This window comes from Girardinichthys multiradiatus, chromosome 5 (genome assembly GCF_021462225.1).
Source record: "Girardinichthys multiradiatus isolate DD_20200921_A chromosome 5, DD_fGirMul_XY1, whole genome shotgun sequence".
NCBI classification, from domain to species: Eukaryota; Metazoa; Chordata; class Actinopteri; order Cyprinodontiformes; family Goodeidae; genus Girardinichthys; species Girardinichthys multiradiatus.
The window spans coordinates 14,178,231-14,195,376 of NC_061798.1; the positions used below are offsets into that span (position 1 = coordinate 14,178,231).

The 17,146-nt window shown below is 40.8% G+C and overlaps 1 protein-coding gene across 2 annotated transcripts in view; it reads left to right on the forward strand.

Moving 5' to 3' along the window:
- Nucleotides 1-5,093: 5,093 nt before the first annotated feature.
- The window catches only part of pcdh7a (protocadherin 7a), a 66,904-nt gene continuing 54,851 nt past the window's right edge, over nt 5,094-17,146 (forward strand). The window contains exons 1-3 of one of the 2 annotated variants that reach the window (XR_007038357.1): nt 5,094-5,538; nt 5,680-7,556; nt 9,881-11,057. Coding sequence is in view for 1 of the 2 variants with exons in the window: in XM_047366157.1 (XP_047222113.1) it covers nt 6,160-7,556; nt 9,881-11,057 (2,574 nt within the window). In the remaining variant the exon portion in view is untranslated. The remainder of the gene's footprint in view (nt 5,539-5,679; nt 7,557-9,880; nt 11,058-17,146) is intronic. The other variant, XM_047366157.1, reaches the window with a different exon arrangement.

A 17,146-nucleotide genomic window follows, 5' to 3' on the forward strand; every position in this document is an offset into this window, starting at 1 on the left:
TAAGTCAAGACTTTGACTAGGACACTCAAAAACCTTGTTTGTTTTTTTTTAGCCATTCAAAGGTGGACTTGCTGGTGTCCTTTTTGGATCATTGTCCTGCAGTATAACCGAAGTACGGTTAGTTAATGGATATTCTCCTTCAAGATATTCTGATGTAGGGCAGAATTCATGGTTCCATTAACCACAGCAACTTGTCCATCTACAAAAGCATGAAAAAGCAGCACTGACCTTCACACAACGACCACCATGTATCATTGTCAGTATGGTGGTCTTATTCTGAAAGGCTGTGTGACTTCCTACCAGATGTAACAGGACACATGCATTCCAAAATATTCGACTGTTTTCTTGTGGGTCCACAGCATATTTTCCTGAAAGTCTTGGAGACCATCAAGACATTTTTTTTTTTTGGTAATGTGAGACCACCCTTTGTGTTTACATGAGTCAGCAGTGGTTTTGGTCTTGGAACTTTCCAATGGAAGACATTCATTCCCAGTCTCAGTTTCTTATTGTTGAAACAAGAAAAGTGATCTCACTTAAAACTGTGCACATATATTTATATTTATATTATATTGTAGATATGTTTATACTGTTTAATTTGTATTGTATTGCACTGACTACGCCAAAACAAATTCCTTGTATGTCCAAAAACGTACTTGGCAATAAAGCTTTTCTGGTTCTGATTCTGATTCTGATTCTGATTCTGATCTTTACTGAGCCACAGAGTTCCTGCAGTGCCTTAAGTGTTGTTCTGGGTTCTTTTGTTGGTTCATACCTAAAATATACTTGACCCTATACTTTTTCATGTATGGCATATTTGTCTGTTTGTTTCTTAATAAATGACACAGCATTGAATATGATGATTATATATGTTTTATCAATTGCTCAGTGAAAATTGTTCTATTCTCTAGAGATAGATATCTGCTGCGTGTGTTGCCAGGGGACATTATCATGGTGCAGGATTTTTTTTTCTTGACATTTCTTTTCCATTTGCTGTATTTGTTTTGTCATTCACTTTTGAGCAAAAGCTGGTTGAATGTAAACATTGTATGTAGAGTGAAATATTTTAAGAACATTCATTAAACACATATGACATCATCCCTACAACACAAAACAGCAATTGTTGGACATGAAAGTGTTCTATTAAATTTTTAGAGACAAAACATTTTTATTTTTATCATTATTTTTTCCAGATTTTTACAAAGTTTCATAGTAAGGCTCTGGGGTTGGTCTAACTGGATCAGGTTTTAATGTTCATGTTGTCTGGATCACTCACTTTGTTGTCTTGACTGGTTAACAGTACAGCTAAATAATAGGCTTTTTACAATCACTCCCTGTCCTTCAGCTGACCAACAAAATGAGTAAATAAAAACTGTGAAAAAAAAAACAATGTGGTTACAATCCAGCTCATGCAAATTGCAAACTGAGGCCTTTGAAACACTTTTACAATGCATTAATATTGTTGGAATCTCTAGATCTTTGCATTTGAGGCTGTAGCAGCACGTTTCCCTGTTGTCCCAGGTTTCATATCAAAGAGTATTCCTTGTGTGGGAGATCTATAAAAAAAACTAAATCTTAAAACGGTCCAGTTTAGCATTTGACTTTGTAATTCATCTGATGACTATAGTTGTAGTAGAATTAGGTATCTGGCTAAGCTAGGACACCATTAGTTACAAAAAGGAGAGTATTAGTCAGAAACGTAGTCAAGAGGAACATAGTAACTCTGGAGGAGCTGTATAGACAGTTAAGGTAGGAGAGTCTGTTACCAGGAGAACTATTAGTTGTGCATTCAATCTTGTCTCGATGAAAGTCATTACTGAAAAAGGGTCTTAAGAAGGCCTGTTGGCATTTGCTAGACACAGCAAATATGGGGCAGTAATGCTATGGTCACTTGAGAACCAAATTGAACTTTCTGGTCTACATGCAAACCTCCATCTCCTGAGAAAAATGAACACTGCATATCAATCAAATACACCATCCAAGTGGTTAAATATTTTGGTGGGAGCATCATGCTGTGGGCACGCTCTTCTTCATCACAGACAAGGAAGTTGGTCAGAATTGATGAGAAGATGGATGACCCTAAATATGTGACAGTCCTGAAAAAAAAAAAACGAGGTTTAAAATATGGCGCAAAGGTTTAAAGTACAACAGAGGTTCACCTTCTAGCAGGACAACAAAACATACAGAGCTGCAATATAATGGTATAAATCAAATCAAGTTCATTATTAGAACTGTTTAGTTAAAGTACAAACCTAAATTATGTTGAGAATCTTAAGTAAGACTTCAGAATTGCTGTTCAAAAACACGTTCCATACATTGTGACTGAGCTTGAGCTATTTTGCAAAGCACAATGGGGTAATTTTTCCATCTCTACATAAACTAAGGAGAGGCACATCCCAAAAGTTAAATGCACATCACACTTTTTAGAATTTTATTTGTAAAATATCTTCAGAACCATATATCATTTTCTTTGTTTGTGTTAGTCCTTCACTTAAAATGGCAATACAATGTATTGTTGTAGCATATTTTTTGAGGAAAATAGAACAAAAAAATGCTTGAGCAAAAACCAATATCTCTGAAATGTTACGCATGGTAACACAGTGAAAATTTAAAAAATGAGCTTGAATGGGAGAGGGAAACACAAAAATGTGTAACATCCTTCTGTCCTCGTTTATTCTCTGCCGGCCACAAACTCCCCACTGATGACTGGGCACACACTGCGCTCTCCGCCAATACCATTATGTTGGAGGGGAAACCCCTGCTTTCAAGCTGGCTTGGTTGGCACTTTTCGCTACACGGCCTGACCAGCTTGATAATTAGATATGCAGGAGATTGGGTGTGGGGGAGGGGGTTTTAACAGCGCACCAGCGTGGAAACACAGGTAGTGTTCAATAGCAGCAGACCGATGCTGCAATGCGCTCCTCCTGAGCAGGTCTGTCCGCCGAGGGACAACATCCACTCAGCAGTGTGTAGGAGGAGGTGGTGGATACTGCTGCTCACAAAGAAACAACAGAACAGAACAGTGTCTGAATACAAATCATTCTGTTACAAAAATACAGTGAAAAGGGTGTAGAAGAGTAACCTGCAAATCATGAGACCACAGAAATCAATCTTTTTAGAAATTTCTGTCAGCCTTGAAGCAATCTATTGCAATTTAAATCAGTTATCAGTACACTTTTCTGAGACATTCAGGCCATTCAGTATATGTTACAAAAAAAAGCCAAAATGTCCCAATGTCTTGCGGAGGAAGGAAGGGGCGGGCTCAGTATCACTTTAGAATAAGAGAGAATATGTTTAAGTTATTTGCAGCTTTTTTATGCATTCATTGTAATGTTTTTGCATCCTCTAATTTGCATCACATACAAAAATCATTCACCAAAAATTCATTTGTTTCTGTAATTCAACTGAACAAGTGAATCTCACATCACGAGAAAAATAATGTTGTGGCTTCCAAATAGTCAAAACCCAAAATTACACTATTACAGAAGACCAATCAAAAAAAAAAAAAAATTTGTGTTATGGTCATGTAATGGCCCACACAGTCATTGCGAACACTGCTGACTTGACAATTATACCGCAGAAAGTCTATGACAAAGAGGGCATGTCAGAAAAAGTCATTGATAAATAAAGCTGGCTGTTTACAGGGAGATTTATCCAAACATATTAATGGAAAGTTGAGTGGAAGGAAAAAGTGTGTTAGAAAAAGTTACATGAGCAAACAGGGTTGACAGCAGCTAGTCAGGGTATCACCACTGTTCAATATTTTCTCCAAATATGGATAATTACTCTGGTTCATTGGACTCATAAAGCCTTAGAAATGTCTTTGTAATCCTTTGCTGACCGATGATGTCACTAACTTTGGATGTTATCTGTTCTTGAATTTCTAGACATGATGTGTTGTTTTTACAGATCTTTTAGCCTTTTTCATGTCAAAAAGGTTCTTGATTCCACGAGTCTGGCAGCAATCAGACCTAAGTGCAGCTAGTGTAGTTAAAACTAAAATGAAATGCAATTTTTCTATATATTCAATACATCTTTGTCTGATATGATGACTTTCTTACTCTCTCTCTCTCTCTCTCTCTGCGCTAGTGCAACATTTTCCAGACATGAATTCTTCTGTTAATATAAAATATTTCAGCATGAGAAAAAAGGCAAGACGAAGGGGCTCTGTAAAAGGGGCGTGGGCATTTACACAAAAATGTTAGTTTTCCTTAATTGAAATGTTTTATATCAGAAAAAATACAAGTATAGCTCTATAAACAATATGCATTAACCTTTGTAGCATGGCAATATATTGAAAACCTCCAGTAGGATGTTCTGGTCATGATGTGTTCTTTCTGAGATCTTTTCGCCTACTTCATCTTGTCAGACTGGTTGTGTTTAAGTGATTTGTTGATTGTGTGGGTCTAGTATTGACCACGCCTGGTTATATTTAGTGATGTTGAACCCCAAAAAAGTCATTAGGTCATGACTTAAGAAGGGGGTTTAGGGGGAGCAATGGCCACTTTGTTAATTTGCATAGCTTTAAGTCTAGTATGAATTCAAAATGGTAGATACATTTGTAGATGGTTTGTTTACATTATTTTATGTATGTCTACTTTCAAATGAGTATAACTTATTCATTATCTCCTAAAACTCAGTTCCGGCTTTTGGTCCACCACCCCAAGAGCATCAGTGGCCCCCATTTGGCCACCCTTTTAAAAACTTTCTAGAAGCGCTCCTTTTTATAAGAACGGACGTAGCTTTTCTACACTTGCCCCGGCACAAAAAGAGCTGCACCAGCAGAAATCCTGCCTGAACCCTGCGCTGACTCGCCTTAGAGCCAGATCACTCCTTTTCTCCCCCGTCGCTCTTTGTCCCCCTGCTTGAATATGTGAATAAAGATATTCCCCACCAGGAGCTGTCAACGGCCGGGACAGCAAGCCATTTAATCTTCATATGACAGAAGAGAGGGAGCTGAGGTCTGTCCCCGGTAACCGAGACACACACACAGAGGCAGAGAGAGAGAGAGAGAGACCCAACACCGCCTCGGCTGCCTCTCCTGTTACAGCTCAGCGATCTAGTTACGTGGTCGGGGAAAATGTTGCAGTAGCGCGGAGAGTGAGAGAGTAAGAAAGAGAGAGAGAGACTGCAGCATCGCCGGAGACCGGAGGCAACAGCAGCAGCAGCAGTCCCGAGCAGTGCAGGTGAGAGGGAGGAGAAAAAGAGCTCGAGGAGGAGGAGGAGGAGTGAGTGAGAGAGAGAGAGAGAATGCGGGACTCTTGGAAGAAAGACGCATCTCCTTTCGGCCCAACACCGCTGCATGCTGGCATCCATCAAGCCATCTATCCCGAGGAGGGATTACTCCAAAACTGATCTATGTCGGGTAACCGGTCAAGCACACCAACAAACGGGGGATACGTCAGTTTTTTGTTTTCTTTTAATTTGGTGAGGAGAAAATATTAGAAAAAACTCGCTCTGGTCCTCTTCCTCTAACTTGCGTAAAGGAATCTGAGTGCTTGGCACGTTGTTCCACTGCGGGAAACGCGGCTGTACTAGAAGGTAAGAAAAAAGATTCAGGAGGATCTCCTTTATCGCAAACAGAGCTTTGTATGTTCATCATTGAGCGTCTGTTTTTTATTTCCGAACTGATCAATGTTTCGTTTTTTAATCCTTCTTCTTTTTCTCGCTTCTTTTGTGTAGTGGTGCTGCATTGCAGTTTCTAACTGAAAAGCCTCTGTCCCGAATGTGACTGGAATCAAAAGAACTTCCAAATGGGCATTATGAATTGATAAGAGCCTCTTTAGGATAGCTCTGCGATGTAAAGAGTGAAGTGGATTTAATCAAAGGTTAATGAATAGCAAGCAGGATGGATTTCCTTTTTGCATCCTTATGGCTTGAAGAGGCGAGTAAGACTGCAGAAATATTTTTATAGAAGTTCAAAACCCACCAGAGTGTAGGAGGAGAGGAGCAAAAAAGAAAGGAAAGAAAGGATCTGCTGAAGTGAACTACACTGAAGCTTTTCCCGGACCCCAGGCGGCAGTCCGCAGAGAGCGATAGAGACGGTAAGAATTGATAAATCAGACACCCACGCTGTGGAGCTGCACCAGACCACAAAACACCAATAAACCAAGAGAGGAGCCCACAGCTGGGTGTTGAGGAGGAAAGAAACAGGAAGGAGCCATGCCGAGGTTTGGTGCAGTGCACTCTGTAGTGTTGTTGCTGCAGCTGCTGACTCAGCTACCGGCTTCAGACTCAGCTCTTCGGTACCGGGTGGCAGAGGAGGGCCCGCCGGATGTTCGGATCGGCAGCGTGGCCGCGGATCTGGGCCTCACGGCGGGCACAGGCAGCGGGGACGTCACCTTCGCCCTTGAGAGTGGTTCAGAGTACTTCAAGATTGACAACGTGACAGGTGAGCTGACCACAGGCCCGCGGCGCATTGACAGAGAGAAGCTCCCACAGTGCCAGATGATCTTTGATGAGAACGAGTGCTTCTTGGACTTTGAGGTATCAGTGATTGGGCCGCTGCAGAGCTGGGTAGACCTCTTCGAAGGCCGAGTTGTCATCACAGACATCAATGACAACACGCCTTCCTTCCCCTCACCTGTCCTGCAGCTCTCTGTTGAGGAGAATCGCCCCATTGGAACTCTCTACCTGCTCCCCACGGCCACGGACAGGGATTTCGGGCGGAATGGCATTGACCGCTATGAGCTTATCCAAGATAATGGAGCTGGGTCAAGTTTAACGAGGCGCACAGCAGGAGGAAACCCCATTACTAGAGTGGATGGACTTGACCGCAGGGGCAGAAGTGGTGATAGTGGAGGAGGAGCGAGGAGCAGTGTGTTTGAGCTGCAAGTAGCAGACATACCAGATGGTGAGAAGCAGCCTCAGCTCATCGTGAAGGGCACACTGGATAGAGAGCAGAAGGACTCATATGAGCTGATCCTCAAAGTTCGTGATGGAGGGAACCCACCACGTTCCTCCCAAGCTCTGCTTCGGGTTTCTATCACTGATGTAAATGACAACAGTCCACAGTTTGAGAGGTCTACATATGAAGCTGAGATGACTGAAAATGCTCCTCCAGGTACACCTGTTCTCCAGGTCAGGGCTTCTGACCGGGACATTGGAGTGAATGGGCAGGTGGAGTACGTATTTGGAGCTGCTACTGAAAATGTCAGGCGACTCCTGCGGCTAGATGAGGCAACTGGTTGGTTGAGTGTTCTTCACAGGATTGACAGAGAGGAGGTGGCCCAGCTGAAGTTCACAGTGATGGCCAAAGACCGGGGTCAGCCTCCCAGGACTGACCGCACCACAGTGGTTCTGGGTGTACGGGATGAAAATGACAATGTTCCGGTTGTGGAGATCAGAAAGATCGGACGGATCCTTGTCCGGGATGGAGCGGCACTGGTGCCAGAGAATGTCCTGGTGGACACGCCTGTGGCTCTGGTCCAGGTGTCAGATCGAGACCAGGGAGAGAATGGGGCGGTGACCTGCACGGTGGTAGGAGATGTCCCATTCACTCTGAAGCCAGCGGGTGAAACACTACTCCCACCCCCGCCTGCAGATGAAGCCTTTGACAGGTAAGCCAAACTAAAGGTAACCATTGAAAGTAACACTCTACACCAATCAGGCATACCATTAGGCCCAGCATGGCCACCCTGATCAAGCACACTTTGATACTCTGTGTATTCTGATGCCTTTCTAGCGGAACCAACAGTCTCTTCTCTAGCAATTTGAGCCACAGTTGCTCATGTGTTTGAGCCTTTTGCCGGTTCACTACTGTCCCTTCCTTTTTTTTTGATAGGTACTAAACACTCCAGAATACTTTTCTGATGTAGTTGTCTAGCTATTACAATTTGACCCAAGTCAAACTTGCACAAATCTTTACATTTGTTAATTTTTCCTGCTTCTAAGACATCTACTTTGAAGGCACAATATTCACCTGTGGCCTAATCTAATCCCATCCATTAACAAGTGCCACCATAATGAGATGATCAGGGCTTTCACTTCACCTGTCAGAGGTCTTAAAATTATGTCTGATCTGTGCTGAATAGTTCTAAACATATGAATCAAGAGCACACTGGTGTTCAGTTATTAATTCCATCACCAAAATTAATTAGCCCACAACAAAAACTAAATCTCCTTGTGTCATATTGCATGGAGGTGAAGCAGGACCAAAGTGCAAGCAGGAGGACAGGAGTTGCATTGTGAGGTAACAGGAAAAATCTAAGTAAACAGAAGCAAGTAAACATGAGACATGAGAATTTTAACAGATCTAAATGAAAAATATAAACTAACACCTATAACACAGGAATCCAGAAAGTAGTCTAAACACAAGAATATATTATATAAAAAAATTATTAACCTAATCTATTATGAACAGTAAGCACAGACAGGGAAGTGCAGAGAAACCAACAAAAAACCTAAACAATGCTTAGATACCTCAAAGAGTATCTGAAAACCAGTCCCTTTCAAATATTTGGAGGCTGTCCAAACATTAAGTAATTGTGTGTAATTAAGAAGTGATCAACATTTTCAAACAGAAGCTCACAATGATTCACTGCTTTACCTGTGGGTGGAGAAACCTTGATAAAAAATTGGGGATTACACCCAATGTACTTGTAAAACCACCATTAAGTACCATGTTGTAGTTGCCAGGAAATGTTTTAAAACTGGGTATTATAAATTGACATTATTACCAAAATGATCAAACACTAGTTTGTTAACATTTCGCTGAGCAGTAGGTTCTACGGTTAGTTTACTGTAATCGTCCATCATTCACACTATCCATTATAAATGCAATGAACAGGTAAAAGATCCTGACTCAACCTCTTTTCTACTGATGTATGCAGTTTATATGCATTTTCATTAAATTGTAACATCATGTATACATAAACAGTATATATCTGACATATAAACATTATAACCTTATCTGTTCTCCAGTTATGCTGTTTCATCTCACAGAAATCAGTATTTTTACATCCTGCCCCCTGTTTTTCTTTCTCAAGGAAAGTTCCATCATTAACTGGAACTGGAATTTAATTTAATTTTGGTTCAAACGGTGTCACTCATCTGCTAATGCTACTGAGTAGTTAGGCTGTCAACCAGTCAGTAAACTTTGGTTAGATATATCTATGCAGGTGAAAGGATTTACATTTTTTTAATGTCCATTTAGCTTCACAGATTCCAAATGTCAATGCTCTTCAGTCATTTGTGAGAACATTGCCTAAAGGCATGAGTGGAAGGAGTCAAGGCCCCTTTTGGGTTATTAACTGCCCTCAAAAACTGTATGACCTGTATAATGAGACGTGTTGTAATATGGAATTCTGGGGCTTTCCTTCATTGAAGAAATTGGATGATGATTAAAATGTCAGTCACCAAAAGTGGTGACTGACACTATTGGTTAGTTTCTGTCATCAGATCATAATCATACATGATCTTTAAAATTATTGTACACCAAAATAAAAACATAAAGATTATTTACTCAATAAATCATTTGTTGATTGAATGAAATTACCATTGCAGTTTCTTCATTTATTAAAATCTGTAGACAATAAGCAAGCAAAAGCACTATTCAAAACACCATTACTTTTTCCTCGCTGTTAGACATCAGTTTTATATAAGCACAGTAAAAGTTTTTGTTTTCATTTGATTGGATGTGGTTGAACACTTGATGACCTTGGGTTTAATTAAATTAAACCTCGCAAGTGTTTCCTCATTTTATGATGTGTCATATAAGAAGACATTGGAAATTAAAAGACCAACCAAAAGATGAAAGTCACATGCTTCACAAAGAGGCATATCAGTGATCTTGTTTGACTACATTAAGGAACAAGACAGATATTGTTTCCCTTTAAAGCATCTTCTGCATTGATGACATCTTTTCTTTCATCTTTCTCCACAGAAACAAGAAAAAATATTTCCTACACACTTCAGCCTTGCTGGACTATGAGGCCATTAAAGAGTACAGTGTAACCATTGTGGCAGTAGATTCCGGCAGCCCCAGTCTATCTAGTAATAGCTCGTTGATGGTGCGGGTGGTAGACATCAACGATCATGCTCCGATCTTTGCTCAGAGCAATGTGGAGGTCCACTTTGCAGAGAACAATGGACCTGGTGAAAGGGTGGTCACTGTAGTTGCCACAGATGCAGACAGTGGCAAAAATGCTGAAATTGCATATTCCTTGGACCCAGCGTCTAATGTACCTTTTTACATAGATGCAGATAATGGAGATATTCGAGCTACAGGGATTCTGGACCGTGAGCAACGAGAGAGGTATGAGTTGCGAGTACTTGCAAAAGACAAAGGCACACCCTCTCTGCAAGGGTCTGCAACCGTTGCTGTACAGGTGACTGATCGTAACGACAACGCACCGAAGTTTGTTCAAGAAATCTTCACATTTTATGTAAAAGAGAACCTGCTAGCCAACAGTCCAGTCGGCATGGTTACAGTGACTGATGCAGACGAAGGTGAGAACGCAGAGCTCAGCCTATTTGTTGAGGTAGATGGGGCAGATGGAAAGACGGCAGGGGAGAAGGTGGAGGGAGAAGATAGCGCGAATGAGCAAGAAGAGCTATTCTCTATTGAGAACAATACAGGAACAATTTTTTCTGCTGCATCATTTGACCGTGAAAGGCTTTCCACCTACACCTTCCGCGTCCGGGCTGTGGATGGAGGGGAGCCCCGCAAAACCGCCACCGCCACCGTCTCGCTTTTTGTGACAGATGAAAATGACAACGCACCTTCAATCACCTCTCCTGCCAATGAGTCCTACACACTCCTACCACCTGCCAGCAGTGCCCGCACCATTGTCAGAACTGTAACGGCCATAGACTCAGACACAGGCCCAAATGCTGACCTTCACTATGCATTAGTGGGAGGAAATCCGTTCAGACTGTTTGAGATTGGCCACACCAATGGAGTTATCACCCTGGCAGAGCCTCTTGAGCGGCGCCACAGAGGTCTGCATCGCCTGGTTGTACGAGTCAACGACAGTGGCATCCCTTCGCTTTGTGCCACCGCACTGGTTCACATCTTCATCAATGAGAGCTTGGCAAATGCCACCCTAGTGGATGCACAGGTAATTTTTCTGCTTCACTATATGTTATAACAAACAGATTTCTAAATCCTTACTTATGGATACAAGTTTCAAAAAGCTTTCAAAATTTTCTAGCAATAATTGGTAGGAACTCTGCCCTATCTATTTGTGCAATGTTACACCCAGCAGTTGAGAAGTCAATTGCCCAACAGTTGAGAAGGGTGGTGATGATGGTCCCTATGCAAATTATTTATGTTCCCAAAGAAAAACAAGTTAACTGCATGAGTTCTCTAGCCTTCACAGTGTTTTCTACAATGACTAGACACATAATTCGGTGTATATTTGTTCCAGATAGAGAACACTGTTTCTACAGGCAATCAGCTTTGTAGTTTAGACTGTTCCCGGAGCGTGTTCTTTGTCCGGCATGCATTGTTGTAATGGCTGCGTGGTTAAAATAACCGTTATGACTGAAGTGGTTCTTTTTTATGGTACATTGAGCTCAGAGCCGAGAGCTTTAGGTGCAGCTGTGTGTATGTGTGTGTGTGTCAGAGTAAGAGAGAGTGTAAGAGTGAGACCATTAGGGTTAAGTCTTTTGGAGAAGCATGAGGGAGAGAGATGAGCCTGTCCCAGTTTTGGACTTGTAATAGAGCATGCTGAAGTATGTTTAAATATCTGAATATAAATTCAAGCAAAGGAGTGGCCCTTTACTATATTCGTGCATATTGATAAGGTTTTGAGGTCAGCAGTGTGTTAGATTCAGCACAGAGCACAACAGGGTCGGTATTTGCAAATCACATTTTTGCAAAAATGGACATAGAAAAAGTTTAAGGGATTTTCCGTTATAATTGCATCAGTCCGTGTGGTCTTCTTGAACAGAAGACTTTAACATAAAAATAGAGCTGGCTTGAAAGAGCCACCCCATCTGCAGAGGTAATTGACAGAGACATTACTGAGATACTAGAAATAACTAGAACATTATGTGTTCCAATTCAGCCTATGCCTTGCTGGTTTAAATCTTTCCTTCTGCTCTGCTCTTGCATTAATTGAATCTGCCTCCCATTATGGTTTAAAAATGTTCAATTAGGCTATAAATGCTGGCAGGTTATAATTACTAAAGCTTAATCTCTGGTGTGAAAAACAGGTAATTTGTATTGACTTATAATTAAATTGTCTCAATGGCCTTGTAGTTTCTTTGTTTGTGCCGAAACAAAGCATTTGTTGTTTTGAGTCGCACTCGAGGCTTGGTTTTGAACACATGCTTTAGGTAGAAGTTTTCTTCAGTTGTCAGGTCTGTGTATGCAAGGTAACACAGAAAGTTTAACCCTAGACTATCCCACAAACATATATTAGAACGATGCACTTCAATTTATATTTTTTTAGACATCATTATGTGAAGGTCCACCACAAAGTACTATATAACTGAAGTGGAAAGAAAACAATAAATGGTTTAATTATTTATGAAAAACAGTCTGAAAAGGGTGGCACACAATTGTATTCAGCCCCTTTTAGTCTGACAACCCTAAATATAATTAAGAGCAACCAAATACCCACCAATTGTGTGTAATGTAATCTTAGTTTAAATCCAGCTGTTCTGTGAAGGCCTCTGAGGTTTTTTATTGAACATTAGTAAATAAACTGACCCAGGAAGACCAAAGAACACTGCAGCCAGGTAGTGGAGGTTTAAAGCAGGGTTAGCTTATAAAACAACAACATTCCAGGCTTAGACCACCTCGGTGAGCATTTTTCAATTATCATCTTAAGATAGAAAAGTAATGCACTTGTGCAAAGCGGCCAGGACATGGCTATCCACCCCAACTGGAGGACAGCATATATTTGAGACATAGCCAAGAAGCCTATGGTAACTGTAAGGGAGCTGCAGAGATCCACAGCTGGGGTGGAAGAATATATGGACAGGGCAGCTATTGCTCCTGAATTCCATAAATCCAACCTTAATAATGGAAAAGTAATAAGAAGAAAACCATTGTTGAAAGTAAAGCCTCCAAAGTCCCATCGAAAGTTTGCCACAAACCATGTTGGGAACATAATAAACAACCAGAGGAAGATGCTTTGGTCAGAAAAGACCAAGTTGAACTTTTTAACCAACATACATAACACTATGTGTGGTGGACAACCAACACCACAAGATTCCCTGAATACACTTTCCTCATGGCACAACATAGTGGCGCCAGCATCAAGTTGTAAGAATGCTTTTCTTTGACAGGGAGAGGGACACTGGCTAGATGGATGGGGCTAAATACAGGGTAATCCTGGAAGAAATGTTGGACGTTCACCTTCCATTAGGACAACAGTCTTTAACCTATAACCAGCACTACATTTGATTGATTAGGTCAAAGCACATGTGTGTGTTAGAATGGCCAGACCTGTTCACAGACTCTCTCTATTCATTTTGATTCAGCGTGATCTTTTCTAAAAAGAAAAACAGGCTAAACTTTCAGTCTGAAGAAGTGCAATGCTGCTAGAGGCACACCCAACAGACTTCCAACTGTAACTGCAGCAAATAGTGGTTTTACAAAGTATCGACTCCGCAGGGGTAGGAGTTGGAGTGAATTTAAAAAAATGCTACAGTGGATTTGTAATTGTAGTTTAGTTTTAGTTTTAAACTCATGTATCATTTTCCTTCTACTTCACAAATATGTGCTTATTTATGTTGGTCTAGCACATAAAATCCCCAAATCCCTAAGAAATACATTTAAATTCCACAAGGAACTGTAGACATATAGGACATACACATCTCTGGAACTGAGACAAATCTCTCCTTAATTTTGGGAGTACAACAAAAGCATAATTTTCTTTAAGAACTCACAAAAAATAGAGGTTGGTTGCTTTTTTTCTGACATGCACAAATGATCACAGCTATACAGCTGAAGAGCATTTTTGTGATAGCCAATCCACATGTTTATTTTCACTGTAAAGTTAGGGATTGTAGCATGGAAATTTACTTACTTTTAGAGTATAAAGTGGCTTAATGTCTTGTTTTTACCCCCCGAAGCACTCCCCGTAAACATTACAATCTTCAGGAAAACACCCATTCTGTAAAAATATGTGTGCTCCTTACACCTTGTAGACTGTCTGAAAGCAAGCAAGTTACAACTGCTTTGTGGGCCTTATGAGAAACCAGGATCCTTTATTTGAGTGACACTCTAAGCAAGTTGTTGCCTTTGAGTAAAAGAGGAATTGCTGCATAAAGCCACAGTCTGTTTTCTAATAAAGAGCAACAGGTTAGTACAAATAGCAGTTGTGACATTTCATCACTAGCTATTAAGAGGAGCACCACATGCATGTGACCCCCGAAAAGTAGAAAAAAGGAAAATCAAGGATGTGAGGATTAGAAGAGAACACTTAGTAAGAGGTAGAATTATCTGCAGCGCGCCTAAATGGCTGCAGCTATTAAATCAAACAATAGGGTGTAATATGGCTAAGCTGGTCTGAAAGCCGCCATTGAGTACAACATGCACAGTTTAGTTTGATTGTAGGGAGGAACTTGGTGGCGTAATTGAGTAGAAGTCATTTAAGACAGAATACCTCCATCTCATAATGAAGTCAAACTGGGCGGTGGACAGATACCAGGCGCAATTAGAGTACGGAAACGGCTCCTACCGCTGCAGCACGGCGGCAGAAAATTACTCTGCACTTTTCTATCTAACTGTATTGGGCAAACCACATGTTTTGTAATTATCTGTAATATTATGCTGCATACTTTGAGCTCAAAAAAGAGGAAATTGACATTCTGGACCTTGTGTGTTATTGTTGTCATTTGGATACCTTTGGGGAAATTTGCACATCAAAACCACGCTGCATGGATAAACTGATTGGGGCTTTTGTACTTGTATTTAAGGTTCCTGTGCAGTATGGAAAAGTCTGGAATTTCATTTACAGGTTTCCATCTACAGGTCCTTCTCAAAATATTAGCATATTGTGATAAAGTTCATTATTTTCCATAATGTAGTGATGAAAATTTAACATTCATATATTTTAGATTCATTGCACACTAACTGAAATATTTCAGGTCTTTTATTGTCTTTAATAACGGATGATTGTGGGCATACAGCTCATGGAAAACCCAAAATTCATATCTCACAAAATTAGCATCTTCATCCGACCAATAAAAGAAAAGTGTTTTTTAATACAAAAAACGTCAACCTTCAAATAATCATGTACAGGTTATGCACTCAATACTTGGTCGGATCCTTTTGCAGAAAATGACTGCTTCAATGCGGCATGCATGGAGGCAATCAGCCTGTGGCACTGCTGAGGTCTTATGGAGGCCCAGGATGCTTCGATAGCGGCCTTTAGCTCATCCAGAGTGTTGGGTCTTGAGTCTCTCAACGTTCTCTTCACAATATCCACAGATTCTCTATGGGGTTCAGGTCAGGAGAGTTGGCAGGCCAATTGAGCACAGTGATACCATGGTCAGTAAACCATTTACCAGTGGTTTGGCACTGTGAGCAGGTGCCAGGTCGTGCTGAAAAATGAAATTTCATCTCCATAAAGCTTTTCAGCAGATGGAAGCATGAAGTGCTCCAAAATCTCCTGATAGCTAGCTGCATTGACCCTGCCCTTGATAAAACACAGTGGACCAACACTAGCAGCTGACACGGGCACCCAGACCATCACTGAACTGTGGGTACTGGACACTGGACTTCTGGCATTTGGCATTTCCTTCTCCCTAGTCTTCCTCCAGACTCTGGCACCTTGATTTCCGAATGACATGCAGAATTTGCTTTCATCCGAAAAAAAGTACTTTGGGACCACTGAGCAACAGTCCAGTGCTGCTTCTCTGTAGCCCAGGTCAGGCGCTTCTGCCGCTGTTTCTGGTTCAAAAGTGGCTTGACCTGGGGAATGCGGCACCTGTAGCCCATTTCCTGCACACGCCTGTGCACGGTGGCTCTTTTGCAGGTGTTTAGAGTTAACTCGTTGATTCAGATGATTAGGTTCATAGCTCGTTTAGAGACCCTTTTAATGATATGCTAATTTTGTGAGATAGGAATTTTGGGGGTTTCATGAGCTGGTATGCCAAATACATCCGTATTAAGACAATAAAAGACCTGAAATATTTCAGTTAGTGTGCAATGAATCTAAAATATATGAATGTTAAATTTTCATCATGACATTATGGAAAATAATGAACTTTATCACAATATGCTAATTTTTTGAGAAGGACCTGTATGTATAAGTATGACAAATAAAACAGTATGGAACAATATTTGTATTTCCACATGTTATTTCCTGTTCCATTGTCTAAATCCACCCTTCAGTTTATCCATCCATCCATCCATCCATCCATTTGTTTATTTATCCAACTGTCTCTTATCTGTCCGTTAGACTAAGAACTTTAGAACTTGTAGTGTGCAAACATATATGGTTTTGACAAAAACATATGTAGGAACCCTGTATGGCTTTTTTAGATTAGAATTTCTGTTTTAAGAAAAGCCTTTTTCTCTGTATTTGAATAAGTGCTCTTGTAGTCCATTCAAACAACTGCTCTCTGTTAAGACAAGCAAACTTCAGAAAATATCTGGTGCTGCTACACTGGTCATATAGCAGGTATCTGCAGTAACATATCAATAACCTAATCCTTGGAAAGTGGCACAGAGAGACAGCCAATTGAAGTCCAGCAAGAGGAAACTACACACAGCAGAATCAAAGAATCCCTTGGGATTTCAGGATGGATCAGACACTGGAAAATTACAGTTCCCCAAGTGTGCCTATAAAGAAACAGTACCCCCACCCCTTTTTTTTACATTTTAGCTTTAAGCTGGTGAAGTGAAATACAGTATATGGGGGATATAAGGGGGCTGCTTCACAATAAAAAAGCAACACATCTTCAAAGTTCACAGTTTTATGCATGTCCTGTAAATGAAGTGGTGGAAACTCTCAAGCAATCCATTTTAATTCCAAGTTGTGAGGCAACAAAACATGAAAAAGGCCAAAAGAGGTGAATACTTGCATGTAACTGTATTCAGCTTGTCTGAACTTGGCAGTTAATGTAGGACAATTTTCTTTTACATGGAGTTTACTCATATACATATACCCTCTAACATTGTTTATGCTTCATGTATGCCTGCACACTCAACTTGTTCTGAACTGTCACATAGCATGTGTACGCATGA